We start from the raw sequence: 20,392 nt of genomic DNA, 5'->3' as shown, positions 1-20,392 counted from the left end.
AAAAAAAAAATAGATGTTGTTATTCCCCGAGATTCTTTGTTACATATATTGTTAGATACCTTTTCCCTGGACAATTCTATCTACTTCTGTAATACTGTCATCTCTACGCTAATGAGTTGGTTTTACTAGTCCAGATCTTCAACTCCAGATTCCTGTATATAACCAGTTACTCAACTGCATATAACCATATTTACTAGCTATCATTCACTTGTCTATCTCATAAATACTTCAGAATTCACCATTCCTGAAACTGAACTTCCCATCCCTTTCCCACCATTTAACTATCTGGAGAATGTGAAATCGGAACATGGTAGCTCACTGTGTCTTCACTTCTCATTGTACTTATGTCCTCTTCACAGAGGATTTCTGAACTAAACTGGACTTTCTAGTTGCTCTCCATATCATATCACTTATTTTCTTCATACCATTGTGACTGGGATTATATAACATTGTTAGGATCATTAATGCTATCTATGAGAAGTTCCATTTCGTATCTCTAAATAGGAACTCTCTCTCTACTGCATGTAATTATTATTTAAATTAGGTAAACAATACGATGTTCTCATCAGCATGGCAGGTATGTAGTAAGTGTTCAGTTGCCATTATCATCATTATTTTACTTTTATTAGAATGTTAAATAGTTCAGTGACAACCATGTCACTGAATATTTAGATGATTATACAAATTGTGCTGCTATAGATAACTTGTGCGTGAAATCTTTTTCATATTTCCTTACAATAGATATCTAGATGAAAATTAATGTGTGAACAGATACAAAGATGCTTCCTATCTTAGATTCAGGTTGCCAGATTCTTTTCAGGTAATAGCACTTAATATATAGTCTAATAAAGAAATCAGATTACTATAGTTAGTTGATCTTATTTTAGTCTTCTGTTACTAAGAGGTGTGCTGGAGAGATAGGAATCAATTAGAAAAACATCTTTCCCCTTTCTAACACCACCATTTTTACATGCCATGGGGTGAGCAACTGCCTCTGGTCCTAGAGGTCTTGTCATTCTTCTCAGACCCTTGCTAATTTCTTTCCTTTTTTTTTTTTTTAAAAGATTTATTTATTTGTACATACAGAACTGGGGTACAGGCCAGAAGCTCAGGGGAGGCGAGAGGCTTCACCAGAGACAGAGTGGGGAACAGAACAGGCAGATTGACGAAGTACACTGCTGAGGGGAGCAGCGGGCGGGCCAGGAGAGGTCTGCCACGCCATGTGGTCTGTGGTCATCTCCAGGGCAGGCGGGAATCGAACTCATGCGGAAGTGGCTTTAGATTCTCAGTGTTGTGCTTTAACCCGCTGCGCCACCAGGGAGGGCCGCTAATTTCTTTTGAAGTGCAAGAGAGGCCTTTTCAATTAGAATAGATTCAGAGAATGTTAAACCTGAAAAGGACCTCAGATACCTAGTCTACCCCTCTTATTTTACAGATGACTATGAGACCCTACAAGTGATTTGGCCCAGGTCAATCAACATGTTCCTTTTAAGCATTTGAGACTTACCAGTCTTGAGCACCTGCTTGACAAATAACTCACTGTGTTAGGGGACACTCCTGAAAGACTATGGTTTTGATTGCTTTTCTACTTGTTTGCCTGTTCTAACTAAGGTGGGGCAAATGGGGGGTGAGCGCCTTCCTTTAAACAGAGTTAAGCAAATTCTGTGAATGTTTGTGAGCAAGTATACTGTTCCTGTAAACCTCATGGGACTTATTAGGGATAGGATTGGAGTTACAGGAAAATGAATAAAGAAGAAAATATGCCTCTGCTTGATGGCTGCAAGGTCTGACTGGCAATTTTTTGTCATTTCTTATAATCCTGAGCACTAGTCAGAATGGGAACTTAGCTCACAATTTAATGTTTTATTTTAATATAGTGGGTAAGGGGATAGAGTGAATCCCCATTGATTCCCCCCCTCCTCCCCCCCAGCTTCACATCCCTTAAGTTACCTAGGGTAGAAGGGTTTTTCTAAAATGCACACCTGACTAACTCATTTCACTATTCTGAGCCCTTCTGAGACTCCCCGGTCAGGAAGATAAAGTCCAAGCCAGACAGTAAAAACCTTGCATAAACTAGCCTCTGCATACCAACCTCTCAGGCGTTGGCTGTTCCCTATGAGTTTTTCGTGCCGCTTTCACATACTGTTTTTCTTAGTATTGTCTTTCATTTTGTGCATTTTTCCATCTCAGTTGTAATCCCCGTGGGCTTCCCACCACCAATTTGAAGTTAATCCCTCTTAACTCTTGCTCTTTGTGCCATCCCCTCTCATCATTTATCTGTTTTCCCTACTAGACTGAAAGCTCCATGAAAGTAGGGACTTTTTTCTTTCTTTCTTTTTTAAATATTCAACAGTGCCTGCCTCTTACAGATGTCCAATGTTCACTGAACAGCTTATCAGGTCACTTGCAAAATGATTTGCTTATATTGGTGTCCTGCTCACTCTTTCTATAGCAAATTCCAGATAAATTTTGGTTCTGTACAGTATGTGTGCAATTCAAGGACAAAAGTCTGGAAATAGCACCCAAGTGCTGTGAGGGATGGCAAATTGCATTCTCCTAGTTGTTGAAGAGCTAAGGATTTCCATGATTCTTTCTGTGAAGAGAAAGAACAACTTGAACAAAAAATGGCAGCCATTTCAGCTTACCTGATTATTGAGGCAGCAAACATCCTGACCCAGAGATTGTATATAAAGGATGCTGGGTTCCACACATGAATGAGCTATTGATGGGGAAAGTGGAGCCGTCTGCCTTATGGATTGCTTTGATATACAACACCAAATTCATTTCTAGATAAGGAAGGTACCATCTTTACAGGGATAGCAATTTTTGTTTCCATTTAGAAAAACTACATGGCAGTTTTAAATCTAATTAGGAGAAAATTATGTATACTACCAGTGACAAAATTGCTGTTTTTTTCCCCATATGACATTCCAGACCATTTCCAGATCATTCTACTAGCTTCACTACATTTTCCATGTTTTAGTCTATATAAGTTCTCTTTAACTGCTTTGTATTTTTCTTTTTTAATAGCTCTTAATAACTTATTACATGAACATGTTTACATTTAGCCTTCAGAGTTATTTTTAAGGTTTGCTTGATAATACCCACTATTGAGTACCTGCTGTGTACCAGGCAAATGCTAAGAGTTCTCTTTGTAATCTTTACAACAGCCATAAGAAGTACATGTTGTTGTTCTTATATAAAGACCAGAAACAGACTCAGAGAGGGCTTGTGTCCCAATAACACAATAGCTCATGACTCTTAAGTGGCAAAGACTGATTCAGTCTGTCCCTAAATCTCTGGTCTTTCCCTTCTAATGTGTTGTTTCCTGCATGTGAACTCATAGTTTTGCAATGAGCCATAAATGGAAATACTATAAGTTTTTGCATATTACTTGTTAAGTATATTTTACATGCAATTGATAGTGGCATTTACTTGTTTTATATAGCTATAGTAATTTAATTACTAAGAATCATACTGAAAGCATTTTAGAAGCCCTTTCATTTTTAGTTTGTTTGTTTGTTTTAAGATTTATTTATACTGGCCCTCCTGGTGGCACCGTGGGTTAAACACAGCACCATAAAGCTGGCCACAGCCACTTTGGTTTGAGTCCCATCCCCACCCCGGAGATGATCCACATGGCACAGCAGACCTCTCCTGTCTTGCCCGCTGCTCCCCTCAGCAGTGTTCTTTGTCAGTTTGCCTGTTCTGCTCACCACTCTAACATGGTAAATCCTCTCATGACCTCTGCATCTCTGGCCTGTACCCCATAAATAAATAGAGATTTATTTATGTATACAAGAACTGGGGTATAGGCCAGAGGTGTCGGGGGTGAGGAGAGGATTCACCAGAGACAGTGGGGAGCAGAACAGGCAGATCTACTGAAATAGACTGCTGAGGGGAGCAGTGGGCAAGACAGGAGGAGAGGTCTGCTGCACCATGTGGATCAGCTCCCTGGTCAAAGACTGAACTCATGCCTCTGGCTGGTGATACCTTGATCGCACTGAGACTTGAAACCCTGTATCACCAGAGACCCGCCCCACCCCCACCCCTTCATTTTTAAACATCTAATTTTATTTGATTTGAAAATGACCTCTAAAAATTCCCTCTTTTTTGTTGAATTTTACCTTAATATTTGGTATTCGTTAGTTTGTATGCATCTACTCAAATATTATAACTGACTCCCTTTTTGGAAAAACAAGAATTACTTTCCTCAACAAAAATTCTATATTTTATGATAAAATAATAATTAACTCAGAGTCAGATTAAGAAGAAATACCAATTTCTCTAGGCAGTTGACTTTTTAATAACTATATTCTGTGATCATTCTCAATTTGATTTCTGAAAACATGTTTTTCTGGGATTTTTGTTGTTTGTTTTGTTTGTTTTACAGGTCTGGGACCTGCGCCAAAACAAGCTAACGTACACCATGAGAGGCCATGCAGATTCAGTGACTGGCCTGAGTTTAAGTTCTGAAGGCTCTTACCTCTTGTCCAATGCAATGGACAATACAGGTAACTTTGAAAAGGAAAACTCTGCCAGTGCCCAGCCAGTATGGCGCCTAGAGAAACTGAGCTTTCAGTGCTAGAGATATGTTCTAGAACCCCAGGAGAACTAGTCATGGATGGCTTGCAGCTCTATCCAGCGCAATTAATAGAGCACATTATATTATAGAGAAAGTTTTAGAAGAATCAGTCAAGAAGCCAGGATTCCAGTTTGTCATTTAATCTCTAAGCAACTTCACATACAGCATTTCTCTTCCCTTCTTTTCTTTTTAAGAGATTTATTTTATTTATGAATACAAGAACTGGGGTACAGGTCAGAGATGTGGGGGCAGTGAGAGGGCCCACCAGAGACAGCAGGGAACAGAACAGGCAGATTGCTTAAAATACACTGCTGAGAGGAGCAGCAGGTAAGGCCGGAGAGGCCTGCCACGCCGTTATCGGGAACCTCCCTGGCCTGGGATCTAACTCCTTCTGCAGTGGCTGTGGATAGCTTCGTAGTGCTGCGCTTTAATCCATTGCACCACCAAGGAGGGCCCTACATGGAGCATTTCTCCTCCCTCAGCATGATAAAATAAGAGGACTGGACTTATATTTTAAGGCCCATTTCAACTCTGGTGGGCTATGATTCCAAACAGGGTACAAGAAACTTAGTGTTGCATTTATTGAAAAAAGTGAAATTTTAAAGATCCATCTAAGGTTTTTCTCAGGCATTTTCAGAGTGCTAGCCTTCCTGCTTGCATACTCCGTAGCCCTGTTGATAGTTCAGTGTGTTCTTTCTGCCAGTGGATCTTCCTTCTCCATTCCAAACATCGGTGTGACAGAAGTTCTCATTAAACGATCTCAGCATTTTGGATTTATCTGAAAATATGTTCTTTGTTTTGGAGTTTTAGAATGGTAGTATGGGTTTGCTATAGAAAAAAAGAGGAGGTGACTTGTTGAATTATATGCTTAAATATTGGGGGAATTTGGAAAGCTACTCTAGTGTGCAAGTTCATGGACTTTTCCAGAACTAAAACGTTTTCACTGATGTTTTGTAACTAAAACAGTTTCTGGCATTCATTGGGGACTCAGTAACTTCTTGTTGAATGAAATGATCATCCTTCGCAGAATGCTTATTCTTAACTCAGTGGCCAACTTTCATGCATTTAGTTTCTCCTTTTTACACCTAACTTCAAAGATTAGTGTTAACTTTTTCACATTAAAATAAATGACATCAGATAATTTAATTCTCCTATAGATATAGCTTTATTAATTAACACTGGCTTTATCGACTGCTTACTGTATTTATACCCATGTTATGATTTCAGTAGATTTACCACTAATTCTGGCATTGTTCACAGGAAGGAAAGATGAGATTCCATAGGTGATAATTAAATTAAGAATCCTTGTTATGACTACATAATAAAGTTGCAAATTCTATATTTTTGTTTATTGCCTCTAATCTTTTAAGACTCTTGTATATCATTTAGTATTTAAAGTGTTCTTATTAAAATAAATAAATAAGAGCAAGTGGTGTTCTTATTTTACAGAGGAGACCAAGACACAGAATCTTGCTATCTAGCATCGCTCAGATGTCAGCACTGCAAAACAAAAATTAAAATCAAAATATTTTTTTTGTGTGATTCTTAGCACAGTACTTGTTTAATATATTTCACTTTGTTCAGATTTAGATTAAGTGCCTCATGAATAAAATTAGAAAGGTCAATCCTAAATTTGACCTTTATAGATTCATTGTTACAGTAGTCATTGATACTTAAATTGTGTGTTGAAACTTTGCTATATTAGAATTGGCAGTCAAATCATTTGCAAAATGTTTTGTTGACATTAGTGTTACACCCAACTAACATTCTGTTGCAAGTCCTCACCAATGCAACATTTCGTGTGTGTGTACATACTTACAGAACTGGGGTACAGGCCAGAGGTGCAGGGGCGATGAGAGGCTTCACCAAAGACAGAGTGGGGAGCAGAACAGGCAGATCGATGAAGTACACTGCTGAGGGGAGCAGCGGGCGGGTCAGGAGAGGTCTGCCATGCCATGTGGTCACCTCCCGGGGCAGGCGGGAATCGAACTCATGCAGAAGTGGCTTAAGCTTCTTAGTGCTCTGCTTTAACCCGCTGCGCCACCAGGGAGGGCCCCAATGCAACATTTCTTTACCTAAACCTCATCTTTCCTGAATTCTGAGTCCCTGTTAATGGAACTTGAATGCATGTCATTCCCATTAGAAAAAAGATCCTTATGACTGCTAGCTATTTTCGTTTGTTTGAATTTACAGTTCGAGTCTGGGATGTCCGCCCATTTGCTCCCAAAGAGAGATGTGTGAAGATATTTCAAGGAAATGTGCACAACTTTGAAAAGGTAAGTTCTGTGTGCATAGGAAGTTCATTGTCCTTTTGATCCAAAAAGACATTTAAGGTGATGTGTAAGGGTAGAGAGCAGTAGCTCTACTAACGAGGAACTTTACGCCATTAACGCTGTTCTTTCTTTAAACTGTTTTTGCCAGAAATAGAAGCACAGGGAAGGCAATAACACAGATAGTGATGGAGTCAGCCCTCAAATTTAGGACTTAATGTCCTAAATTTAATGATTTAATGTCTGCCTTCCAATTAGGCACCTCTGTTCTTGAAATTCTTTGTAACTTTGGCTCTCTTCCCTCTTTACTTGTTATGAGACTCGGGCTTCCCTGATTAGTACCGTGATGTCCTCCCTCATCTTTCCAGTGACCAATCACTAGAACCCTGAGAACATAATCATTCCTCTCAGTAAATTTACCAGTCCAGGTTCTGAAAGACAGGATTTTTTTTTAAATCCTCAAATCCCAGGTCTATTCTTGAAAGCAGTGTATGATGTAATCATCACAGATAATTTAATAAAGATTAATGTCTTTCTTTTGAGAGCTCATTGAGATTCTTTTACTTTATAAAATCAAAATCTTACTTTTTGATGTATTTTATATCTTTATTTTCCTTCAATATAAAAAATTTTTAGTGAGAATTGAGATAAATGTAATAAAGGGAGCCTCTATAGACAGAACTTTATTGCCAGGTTCACTTTAATGTAAATTAAGCATTTCTGCAGTGGTTTCTGTGTGGTATGAAATAACAAAGTATGCTGCCTTGGGCCTCAGAATATAATTGCTGCTCATTGATTATCTTATTTTCTGGGGGAGTATAATTAAAATGCTTAAAAAAAATTTAAGGTCTCTTAGTGGTTCCATAGCTTGACAAAGAGGAGTTTGGTACATTATAGTCATTGAATTCCTACTTACTCATCTTTATAGAATCTTCTGAGATGTTCTTGGTCACCTGATGGAAGCAAGATAGCAGCTGGCTCAGCTGACAGGTAAGGATTACCTCATGAATATGAGGTAAAGGATGATATTGCTGTGCAGGTATCTTCTCATGTTTAATACATGATGTGCGGATGTTGAGCTGGAATGGACACTTATAGCTGTACTCAGAGATGAAACCATGTGTGCTGTGAAGGGTTTAAAGATCATAAGGGACAAACACATCATCACTGCCTTCTTTGGATACATTTTAAGCCTAGAGGGTAAACAGTGTCTCTGATTCTGTTGAATTCTCTTTGTTAGCAAAATAAAATTCAGACGAACAATCTAGTTCAGTTTCCCTCAAGAAAATGTGTGCAACTTTGAAAGGGTGATTTCTGTGTGCATAAGAATTTTACTGTCTGTTAGGCTCAAAAAACTCACAAGATGATGTCATCAAATTCTCCTGCTGTGATTCAATTCATTCAGATGCCCTGTCACTGCCACACTGCTTCACTTACATGAAACTTTCCCAATTCTTACCTGCTTCATGCATTCTCACCTCCAGTCACAGGCCACCTTGACAATTATCCCCAAGTTGACGAGCAGCTCTGTTACATAAGGAGCCTGGTTTCTGCTGTATATTGTCATGTCAAAGTAAGGAGAGAACAAGGAACCCCTCTAAATTTAGTTCTAATTGGTGGCTATGAAAAGTGAGGCCTTGAAGTAAGCCCTTAAGAGATTAAGGGTTCTGCTCACTTTTATGTGCCTGCAAAATATTTCCTTCCTTCTTAGGTAACCACTTTCAGCTTGGCCTGGATTTGGCAAATTTCCCCTCTCTGACTAACCTCCTCATGTTCAAACTTGAAGCCCTTCAACAACCCTATCAAGGGCTATGGGAAGACTGGTCAGTCTCTCTGCTCTGAGTGATTTAGTCACTTGTTGACTACATGGGATTGTGATTTCGTAACAGACATAGTTGTCATAACAATACCTATTACTAATTCTCTATGCCAAGCACTCTGCATACGTTTTCTCTTATTTCTCTCTACCAGGCTGTGAGATCAACATTGTCTCCATTATAACTAAGGAACTAGAAGCTCAAAGAAGTAAATAATTGCCTACAGTTACTCAGCTATTAAATAGACACATTGAGTGTTGAACCCATACTGACTCTAGAACTCACTATGCCACATCACGCTTAGCTGGACTGATAAGGACAGTTATTTGTGCATCGTATGAAAGAAGAAAATAGAGGGAACATAAACATCGAAGCGAAGAAGGCTTCAGACCAGTAGGGCTCCTGCTTCTCTTTCATATTCCTTGGAGCCTAGTTTTTGAGAGCTAAATATTATGATTAAGAAACTCTTGTTTATTTATTATTATTATTAGACTAGAAGTATAATGTCACATCAGAACTTGGCAGTTAAAATCATGTGTTGATATATACTCTGTAGGTGTTTACTCAACAAAACAAATAAGTAAATAATTTTTATGACCTGTTTAAACGTCACCAGCCCTTTACATTTACCAACAGATTATTTTTGCATGATCATATGAAGATAATGTCTTTTCATTTTACCCTCCACTACAAAATGACCCAAGCAAGTTTGAGAGTCAGAGAAGCTTATCTATAAGATACATTTAGACTGAGCTGGTTTATGCTGCCCTGAAATTAGTACAAGATTTGAGTTGTTATTTGAGTTGTTTTGGGTTATGTTTATATAGTAAAAATGTCCTGTTTCTTCAGAGCAATCTATAATAAGCTAGCTCTCAACTTGCTGTGAATTGGGTTAACTTTAAGACATTCTTGCATAAATAACAGATTAATTTCAGACTAGTAATATCAGGTGCTCTTTGAAGAGTTATGTGTGGAATCCATAGGAAAAACCATTTGTCTTCTACATGTTCTTTTCTATTTCAGAGACCTGTGTTTAAAAATACTTGTATTTTTTAAAAATGCTTGTATTTTTAGCTGTTTGTACTTCTCCACCCAATTGCTCAAGGGCAAGGTCCATGCCTTATTAAAATCTTTACTCCCACTTTCTGAAAAACAAGGCATAGGTCAAAAAATATCGAGTGAAGTAGAGCAATTAGACAAGAAAAGGAGATAAAAGATAGCCAAACTGCAAAAGAAATAAAACTGTTATTATTTGCAGGTAACATATGACAGTGCACATGGAAAATCCCAACAACAACAATAAAATTACATATTTACATATTATATTAAATGAATTCAATTAAGTGGCAGGCTACAGAGTTAATGTGTAAAAATTGTATTTCTATATACAATTAGCAGAAAGAAAAGTTGGGAAAACAAGCCCATTTATAGTCACATCAAAAAGAATTAAATACCTAAGAACAAATTCAACTAAGGAGATGAAAGATTTGTACAGTAAAACTATTAAGACCTTGTTGAAAACAATAGAAGATATCAAAAAATGGAAAGATTATCCATGCTTCTAGAATGGCAGATACTGTTAAAATGGCCAACTAAAGCCCCAACACTTTTCACAGAAATAGAACCCAAAAAATCAATAAATTTATTTGGAACTACAAAACCTTTAATAGCCAGAACAGTCCTAAGGGGGAAACTTAAGTGGAGGCATCATATTCCCCAGCTTCAAATGTACATCAGAGTGTTAGTAATCAAAATATCATGTTGAAATAAAAAAACAAACACAGACCAGTGGTAAGGAATTGAGAGTCCAGAAACAAGCCCACATACATTTATTAAAAAGAAATGAAGAATATAAAAAGGAGCAAGAAATGGTGTGGGGGAAGTTGAATGGCTGCACGCAAACAATGAAACGAGACCACTGTCTTAACACCATACAAGAATTAATTCAAGATCTGACAAGGAGTTATGGTAAAAGAAAACCTTCTATTTGCAACAAATTGGAACCCAGAGAGTATTATGCTCAATGAAATAAGCCAGAGAGAGACAAAACATGATTTCAATCACATGGAAAACAAAGAATAAAACTGATGATCAACTTAGAGTGTGAGAACAAATAGAGGTTACCTGAAGGGAGGGGGAAAACAGGTGGCTAAATCAGATAAAAGGGCCCTGAAGGATGGAAATTAGACAATACTACAAACATTGATTTATAATGCTGTACACTTGAAACTATATAAGCCTGTGTTGCTTCAATAAAAGAAAGTGTGTATAGGGTGAAAAAATAAGCTGTTGCTTCCATTTCCCTTAATAAAACTATACTTCTGCCCGCCCCCTACTCTGGGAGACCCTTACCTTGCTTTCATTGTAACTTGTAGGTTTGTGTACGTGTGGGACACTACAAGCAGGAGGATTTTGTATAAGCTGCCTGGCCACGCTGGCTCCATCAATGAAGTGGCTTTCCATCCTGATGAGCCCATCAGTAAGTCTGTTCTCACTAGGGGGGAAGGAAACCTGTAGGAATTTCTAAAGGGATCCTCAGAATGCAGACAAGTGGACTTCTGCTTTACGTGAGTTTTCATTCAAATGTGGAAACACGAGTACCTATGGGTGCTGCTGGCATTGGCCGTTTTTCTAAGTGGTGAGGGTAAGAGCAACGCTCAGTCTTCTCAATCTCAAAAGGAAGTTGGTTAATGTGTTTCTAGTTCTTTTGAGTTCCTGTTTCACATCTTGTCTGTGATATATTTGGATAAAAAAGTTTCTTAAGTATATATAAATTGTAACTTACATATTATTGACTAGCCTAACTAAATAATGGTACTTGAGTTTGAAGAGAAATATAATTTTCTGCAGAGCTAAGTAGAATAAGCAGAAGCACATTTACTCATTGTCTGGCACAGACATTGATTCTTCTTTTCTAGAGTGATTGAGAAGGTCTTTCTCGTAGGGTTTGAACAACCTCAGGAGACAGCAGGATTTAGAGCCTGATGTATTTCCTATGGCAGATTCTACTCACGGTCAGTCCAGAGGCTGTGGCTGTAGTTCCCTGTGAATGGTTTAGGAGGAGGAGATTTGAGCTAAATCCAGTTGCTCCTTTATATCAAATTGACTCTTGACACAAGAACCCTTGAGCACACTGAGTCCTTGAGCCTTCATAATTTCCACTTATCTTCTCTGTTCTTTTCACCTCAGTTCTCTCAGCATCCAGTGACAAGAGACTATATATGGGGGAGATTCAGTGACAATATGGAAGACTGCAAAACTTCTTGACCTTGAGACCTCAGACTATAAGTGGCATCAAGTGGCGGTGCCCAGGACGGCATCCTCCTCCAAACGAAGATCATTACTAGCAAGAAACAGGAGGAGGTGGCCATATTCCAACAAACACATGTACTCCATTTCACCAGGATGATTAAGGCACGCTTCAGTGGCCTCTGAAAACCATCTGCCAGATTTCAGGGACTTGTTTGGGTTTTTTTGTTTGTTTGGTTTTTTTTTTTAATAAGTTTTCTGCGAGGGATAGACATTATAGTTTCCTGCTTTCTCTAATCCAGGCTTGAAGGCAGGGAATGTGACCGAAATTTGTTGGGGTTTTTTTTTTTTTTTAATTAAGTAACTAGCTTGTATATTTTCTTTCTGTGTTTCTCTCAGTCATTTTATATTAAAAGCCAGATAGATGCCTTTTTCAAGAGCCTGTACATTGGATTTATTGCTGTCCTTTCTTTTTAGGCTTAAGCACTGTAAACCTGAACAGTATATGATGTGCCCAGGAGATAAATCCATTTAGTCGTGGAAGCTCTGTACTGAGCTGTCTAGGCGTACTAGGTCTTCCCCGCTTTTGTGTTTAGATTTATTCCCATGAAAATGAAAACAGGTAAGAATTTTCCATGACAAATCTTTTTCTGTTGGAAGGAAAAAGATGACATGTGATGACGTGTCAAAGAATCTGGTACAGTCTCCAGTGAGGATCTGTGTCTACTCCTCCTTCTGCCAAAAGCTCATTTCTAAAAGAAGTCTCTCTGCTCAGGGTCCCTAAAGTGAGCAGTTTTGGGGTAGTCTTTTCATCAAATAGATACAATGATGTCTGAAAAGTCGCATCAAGCTCAAAGGAATTAGAGGAAGTTTTGGTGGAGCCAGGCTACGACAGTGCCTGAAACCTAGAATGCTGCTTTGCTACTCTATCTTCTCCTGAACTGAGATGCAGTTAGTTGCCTTCCATCCTCAAGACCGATTCCCATCTTCCTGGGTCACTGGGTGACTGTCGTTGACGGAATCCAGCACCCAACCGGCGGTGATGAATTCCATCTGACACTGGGGAACACAAGTGTTTCTTTTCTCTCCTGTCTCAACACGGAAATCTTTACATCGGTCTTCACGCTTCCAAACTTTCTGAACATGTTTGATTTTATACTTTTCCCTCATAAAGCTCAATCATTTATCTTAAATTACAAGAGATTAGCTTTCAGTAAGCACTTATTCAAGAATAACTCATTAATGAAGGAGCCAGTAGGATGGTAAAGTGGGCAAACCAATTACTTTTAATACTGTGAGTTAACTTTGAGTAAATGCACTAAAAGCAGAAAGCAGTTTAGTGTGCCTGGGAGAGCTACATACATTTCATAGATTACGTGATTCTGTTTAGATTTAGAGAATGAGTAGAGATTTGCTAAGTAGACAACCATATACATTCCAAGAAGTAACAGGCACAAGCTTGAAAGCCTGGTGTGTTTCCTGAACTGAAAACCAGCATGGTTGGAAGTAGGGAGTGGCAGAGAGTAAAGTTACAGAATTAAAGTAGGAGCCAAATCCTGGAGGACTTGTACTTCTGTACTCAATCACATAGGTTAAGATTTCCTAAACTGTGTTGCACAGAACACCGCTTTCCAAGTACGTTGGATACATTGAGGCCTGAAGATCTCGTGCTGTAGTAAGTGTGTTAAAGAGGTCGTTAAATAAAGTGGCAATGATTATTGCAAGACTGCTGTACAGTCTTTTTCAGAGTATAGTGAAATCTTCAAAGGGAGTGTTGACCCAAATTTCCAACCTGAACAATAATTGGGTAGTTACATCTGTAACCAAAAGAGTTTGGCCGAAGATGGCACGCAAGCTGCTCTTCCCACTTCCAGCACCATCCCGGGTAACTCAGATTCCCTTTGCATCCCTCAAAGCTAGTCCATTCCCCTCCACCTACCCACAACCTTGGCTTTGGATCCAACAAGTCTTGAACCTTAACACTGCACTTCTTAATAACCTACCAATCCCTGGAGAAGTTTGAGAAGTGATGACTGGGGAGAATCAGAGACCACAAGTCTTTCTTCTAACTTCAGCCTCTTCACGCTTTCCAAGTGCCTGCCTCAAAGACTTGGTAAAGCCATTAGCAGGAAATAGCAGCACCATTGCTTGGAATTTGAAGGGAATAGTTGCCCTAACCTGGGGAATAAAGAGTTGAGTACCAAATATCCCCAGAGGTTGCAAATTGTATTCTCACTTTGGGAGATAGATTGCTCCCAGATGAGTAACCGAGTCTCTGGTTTTCAGCTGATCTCACTTTATGACTGCCGCTGCCTCAAACACTTAATAGTGTTGGCACTTAAGGAGAAAACTCTGTTTTCACCGTGGCGGGTGGGGAAGTTCAATTTTGTGAGCTGAATTGTCAGGTGGATTCAAAAAGGTTAGGGCTATTGTCGGGGTGGCTTCACAACTACAGTTTTTTCTTAGAGTCTGCTGCATGTTGCTATCTCAAGATGTTCTGTACAATTTGCAACTGACAAGCTGATTCTCAGGGAAAGGTGGTTAGGTTAGGATTGTTCCTTCTGGAAGACATTAAGGCATGACCAAGGCTCTTACCCCAGACAACTGGAGCAGCCAGACAAGTCTGTGGGTCAAATGTGTGAGTTTTGAGACTGCCCCCCAACTTCTGATGTACCCCAGAACTGTAAAGATCCTTCTGTGAGAAAGACCCTTCCTTGGGTAGGTGTCCCCCCTCTATCAAGCCCTGAACTGTGCTCCTAGGCTTTAACTTCTGTCTTTCTTTTACAGCCCATCTAGACTCTTAGGTTCTTCACCTTACATTCTCGAGAGCAGTAGCTCTCAATTCTGGACACTTTTGTTCCCCAAAGAACATTTGGCAGTGTAGAGTAATTAGAGAAATGCTACCCATATTTAACGGGTAGAGGCTGAGATGCTCAAAGAAGCAGGTGCTCAAAAATGCCACTAGTCATGACATTGAGAAACTCTGCTCTACACATTAATACTCTGTGGTCCTTGAAATAGCAGCATCAGCATTACCTGAGAACACACTAGAAATGCAAAATTCTAGAGCCCCACCTGACATACTGGGCTTTCAGGGAAGGTGTTCACTATTTTAACACATCTTCCTGGTGTTTTGGATGCAAGCTTGAGAACTGCCTGCACTGGAGTCAAAAAGTATTCATTTTAGAGCCACAGGGGCTTCTGTTTACTCATGAGTAATTCCTTAACTAACGGTTCATTTTGGCTTAGTGCTGCATTATCTCACTTGCCTGTCATATGTGGTATAATAGGTTCAAAGAGAAGTGACGCCCAAGGTCAACCAGCTAGTAAGTGGCAAAGCCACGATGTCACCCAGCTGGAGTTCTTGCACCATCACCACAATGTAGGTCTTCGTGGCTTTAACCTTGAATGCACATTAGAATCACCTAGGGAACCTTTAGAATTCCAGGTACTTAGGTCATACCCCAAATCAATTAAATCTGAATCTCTGGGGTGAACAACAGTATTTTTTAAAACTTCCTCAGGTAATTGCAATATGCAATCAAGGTTGAAGACACTGGAGTTAGCCATGGCTATAACTATAGCCAGGAGGGCCTCATAAAAGCTGGGTCAACCTCCCCTGCTACCCCTTCATTCTTAGAGAAATCACACCTCTGACATGTGCCCTACGTGAGCTTAAGAACACTTCTCCCAAAGCCTGGCTCCTAAAACGTAGGACCTGACTCACTGTGGTTATTGTCTTTGCCTTTGGGGGCGTGGGATTCTGTGTAGAAAAAGTTCTCTGACCTTCCTTCAGAGTCCCAGTCCTCTTCAGGTGCTACAGCTGGAGAGGACCTTACAGTTTGGCCCAGTCTAACCCCTACAGAGGGGAAACTGAGGAGAGATTTTTCCAGGGTCACAGCATATTAAGTTGGTGGTTTTGTTCACTATTCAATACCTCCCTGCAGGTCCTGTGCTGAACTCTTAGAATACAGAAATGACTGAGTTATATAGCCTCTGGGGCTCACACAGCAGAATGTTGGCAGAACAAAAGCAGGGCTTCTCAGACGTCCTCTTAAGTGTAGAGGAGAATGAACTCGCAGAATGAGCAACTCTTGAACCATTTTGAAACCTTTGTATCTATAAAATATCATGAACATCTACATATGTTCTACCTGTATTCTATGGTCTATATAGAATAATCTCACACAAACATAAATACAACTTGTAATGCCTGATGAAAGTAAGACAGGAGTTGCCATAATTCTTTACATCTATTCTAGCTTTTTAAAATTCAGCATCAATCGAGTTTCATGCATTTAGCTATTCTGTTTCTCTAGTGTCTCCTAATCTAAAACAATCCCTTACCTTTTTTTTTTTTCCCCAGCAAAATTGAGGTTTGGCATGTTGCTTCATAATATAGCTATGCTAGTTTTACCTTAATAAATGTTTTGCGACTGAGCTTGGGAGTCAGTAAAACTGACACTCTAGAAACACATACCATATTTATCTTCTGCTTTGTGTCTTCTCAACCACCTGCTTCAGAAATGTAGAAACTGCCACTCAGGGTCCTCCCTGGTGGCATAGCAGGTTGGGATGCAGCACTGCAAAGCTAAGCCAACCTGTGGCCACTTCACTGGGAGTTCAATCCCTGCCCTGGAGGTGATCCACATGGCACAGCAGACTTCTCCTGACCCGCCCGCTGCTCCCCACAGCAGTGTACTTTGTTGATCTGCCTGTTCTACTCCCCAGTCTGTTTCTGGTGACTCCTCTCACCACCTCTGCACCTCTGGCTGCACCCCATTTCTGTATGCAGAAATAGATAAATCTTTAAAAAAGAAATTGCAACTCAAACACAACCTAATACATACTGTCAGAGGTATGTATACCCACAAAGTAGAAGTGTCAAAGGAGAAATTGGAGAAAATTTTACTCAGGAAATGACAAAGTGAATCTTAAAGATGACTAGAAATTGGGGAGAAGAAACAAGTTTTTCTTTTTTGGAAGGCAGCTATGCTCACCACCTTTTCCTAGGGACCACCCTATTACAATAGGACTCTCCCAGAGCTCAAGATATGTACCACTTCATCTGGGTGTTCATTCCTACCCTTTGTATTAACCCAGTGGAGGCACATAAAGGATCTTCCTAAGTTCTGTGAATTGTTCACAAGCAGTTTATCAAAACTGAGGAGGAGGTGGTGGGAATCCCTGATCTATGCCAGGTTGGTCAGAAGTAGGGTGGCTGGGATTTGTAGTTTGACATCTGAAGAGAAGGCAGTCCTGTGAGACTAAGCCCTCAAGCTGTGTGAATTCAGCATTGTTAGCTTCAGAATTGAGATGAATTGTTGGACAACTAGCTGGCAGGAGAATTGGTGGGTGTCAGAAAGCACTCCAGAAAGAGTGAGAAAGTCAACCCTCTAACTTGGAAGGAGAATTTGGCATTTTAGCTATCTTTATGAGTAATATTTTTCAGAAACTTCAATTTTTTTTTTTAAGATTTATTTATTTATTTATGCAGACAAAACTGGAGTGCAGGCCAGAAGTGCTGGAGCAGTAAGAGAGAGTGGGGAGCAGAAAAGGCAGACTGACAAAGTACACTGCTGAGGGGAGCAGCGTGTGAGACAGGAGAGGTCTGCTGTGCCATGTGGATCACCTCCAGCTGGGGCTAGATCTCAGGATCAAACTTGCACTGAGGCAGCTGTGGCCAGCCTGCAGTGCTGTGTCCCAACCCGTTGCACCATCAGGGAGGGCCCAGCTTCAATGTTTTAACCCAAGGAGGGATTAAGGGTGAAAGATTCAAACCTCATAAATGGCCGTGTTTCGGACAAGGGAGGAAGCGCCTAACACCCAATACATTTCACTTCAGTAGCTCCTACAAAACCTCTCTCTGGGGATGACCATGACTCTGCTCCTCACTCAGGAAGAGTGATGTGTGCTGAATCATCTCTCATTTATTTCTAAATCCTGCTTCATTCTTCCCACAGCTTTAACCTAGTCCAGCAGTTAGTCATCCGTCGTGTTGACGACTGCAAGCCCCTCCTGATCAGCCTCCAGGTCGCCGGCAGAAGAGGCTTCTATCTGTTCTACATTTGCATTATCTTCCCCTTAGGACTCTGAGCTTCAGGTGGTGAAGAATGCCCAGGTATGTAGAGGCCCAGGCCAAGATGAGCGTTTATTTACCACACGTTTGCGGAATCCTGACATGGTCCGAGTCTTATGGGATACGGAGTAATTAATGACATGGTCACTGACCTCCTAGAGCTCACAGTTTACTGGAAGCCACACAAAATCAGACAAGTGCAGTAAATCCCAATGAAAGCTTTAATGGAGGTAGACCAGAACATAGGCCCATAGGAAGGAAATCTCCTCCAGGTCACAGAATGTTGAGAAAGGTCCCTGGGAGGAAGTGACAGTTGAGCTGAGATTTGTGGTTTCAGTAGGAGATTTCCAGGCTAAGGACTTGGATGGGGACATACAGTCTAGAAAACCAGAACTGCATGTGCAAAGCATGACAATCAGAGATGACCCGGTGTGCGTGTGTTTTCATCAGGGCGAGGCTTAGACTGAGAGGAAGGCCTCAGGCCTCAGGGGCCGAGATTAGTTCTGCTGAGGTCAGACAGGCCATCTCTGGTCCCACAAGTCAGATGTAAGAGTAAGTCAATCACATTTTGGAACAGGCTGTCACAGGCATGATATAATATGGCCAAGAGACTGGCTAGGGCTGGTCAGAGCCCCATGGAATTCACTGCTATTAGAAGGACTAAATGAGATAATGTACGTCAAGTGCCTGGCTCACAGTAAGAGCTCCATAACTGGTAGCTGTTTTTGTTAGTATTCAATTGCATTGTTAATATCACAAAGGGAATTGGCTCTCTCTAGACAAAGCCCCCTGGAGGATCTGTTCAAAAACTATTAACATCTGGGCTGAAACTTTGCAGGACTAGTTCTAATTCTTTTTGGGGTGAAAATGGACTCTGGAGAATCTGAAATGAAAGCCATGGACTCTCTCCCCAGAAAAAGGCATATCTGCTCCCTTGAAGCTTTGCATTGCACATTATTTTAGAGACTACACAGACTCCTAGAAGCCTGTCTAGTCATGGAATCTGGTGGGACAGCTGTTACTCTACGAGCATAGCTGAGGAAAGTTCCTACTGCTATCTCAACTTACTACTGCAAGGGAAAGCTCAGCAGTGTGCTGTCAATACTAGGATATCCTCTGTTTATGAATGGGCTGGACTATGGTGGTGGCACATGGGTGATTTGGTGATGGGAAGCCCACAGGGATTGCAACTGAGATGGAAAAAGGCACAAAATGATATAAAAATAAACTACTATATTATTTTAAAAAATGCCAGCTGGCACACTGAGGAGTGAGTGAAGGAGGGAGACCAGTCAGGGCTAATTTCATGGGCATGTACCCTCTAGGCTTGGTTTAACACTCTGCTATGACCTCATCTTGAAATTCTTATTTTTAAAACTTTTATTTTATTTATTTATGCATAAAAGAGCTGAGTGGGAGGGTGAGAGGATTCACCAGGGCAGAGTGGGGAATAGAACTGGCAGATCTATTGAACTACACTGATGAGGGGAGCAGCGGGCGGGGAGCAGCATGTGGGTCAGCTCCCTGACCATGAGTCAACTCATGCTGCACTGGCTGGCAATAGCTTGATAGTGCTAAGTCTTTAACCCCTGCACCACCAGGGAGGCCTAAATAAAATTCTTACTTTTATAAACAAGGATGCTTGCACTTTCATTTTGCATAGGGTCTGTCAAATTATGTAGCCAGTCCTGGGAGAAGATAATGTATTTGAGTACCTGTAAGCCGCATACAAGTGGGCTGACACCCAGGCTATTCACATCCAGAACCATGGGTCTGAATCTTTATCATAAGACCTTCCAAGTCAAAAGGCCGGTGAGAGTGGAGGGGAAGGTACAGAATTAGGAGCATTCTGAACATTTCTGCCTCTCCTTCCAGACTTTTGTGCTCAGCATCAGCACCATATTCTCCAGGTCTTTCCTTGTCTTCAAACCTAACTAATACCCCTTATTCTCTTTGCTGTCCTTTGAGGCCCTTACTAGATATTATCGTTATGTATTATTTATATGTTTTCTTATTTAATGGCAGTTCCTCACTAGACTGCTCTCTCCCTGGGGACAAAATCTGCTAGTTCAAGGCACAGTTGACAGGTCAGAGGGGACAGAAAAGCCCGAAGGGTGACAGAACATTCCCACCTGAGAGAGGCTAATCAAGATGGCTGTAGGAAGTGAGGAGGGGGCAGCATTAGGCAGATTTAGGATGTGTTGAGGAGCTTGGGCGCTTTGTGGGGAAAGGGGCGGCGTGGAGAAGGCAGTCTTATGCTGGTGAGACCTCTGGCCACAGATCCCTGGGCACACCTCTGCGGACCCCCTCTCACTGGCCTGGCTCTGGTAATGTTCAAGGGATTTAGGAACAGGCCACAGACTCATCTCTGGATCCCAGGGGTGTGCCGATC

At 40.7% G+C, this 20,392-nt stretch overlaps 1 protein-coding gene across 1 annotated transcript in view; it reads left to right on the top strand.

Annotated features, from left to right (window-relative positions):
• The window catches only part of SNRNP40 (small nuclear ribonucleoprotein 40kDa (U5)), a 27,578-nt gene extending 13,953 nt beyond the window's left edge, over positions 1 to 13,625 (top strand). Inside the window, exons 6-10 of the mRNA XM_004678720.2 lie at positions 4,394 to 4,514; positions 6,779 to 6,861; positions 7,784 to 7,845; positions 11,048 to 11,151; positions 11,862 to 13,625. Coding sequence (XP_004678777.1) covers positions 4,394 to 4,514; positions 6,779 to 6,861; positions 7,784 to 7,845; positions 11,048 to 11,151; positions 11,862 to 11,911 — 420 coding nt within the window. The 3' untranslated portion in view covers positions 11,912 to 13,625. The remainder of the gene's footprint in view (positions 1 to 4,393; positions 4,515 to 6,778; positions 6,862 to 7,783; positions 7,846 to 11,047; positions 11,152 to 11,861) is intronic.
• The last annotated feature ends 6,767 nt before the right edge of the window (positions 13,626 to 20,392 follow it).

Source organism: Condylura cristata, unplaced genomic scaffold (assembly GCF_000260355.1).
Source record: "Condylura cristata isolate star-nosed mole 26May11 unplaced genomic scaffold, ConCri1.0 scaffold00008, whole genome shotgun sequence".
NCBI classification, from domain to species: Eukaryota; Metazoa; Chordata; class Mammalia; order Eulipotyphla; family Talpidae; genus Condylura; species Condylura cristata.
Note: the sequence above shows the minus strand (reverse complement) of the source record. Positions and strands in the feature narration are given on the sequence as shown.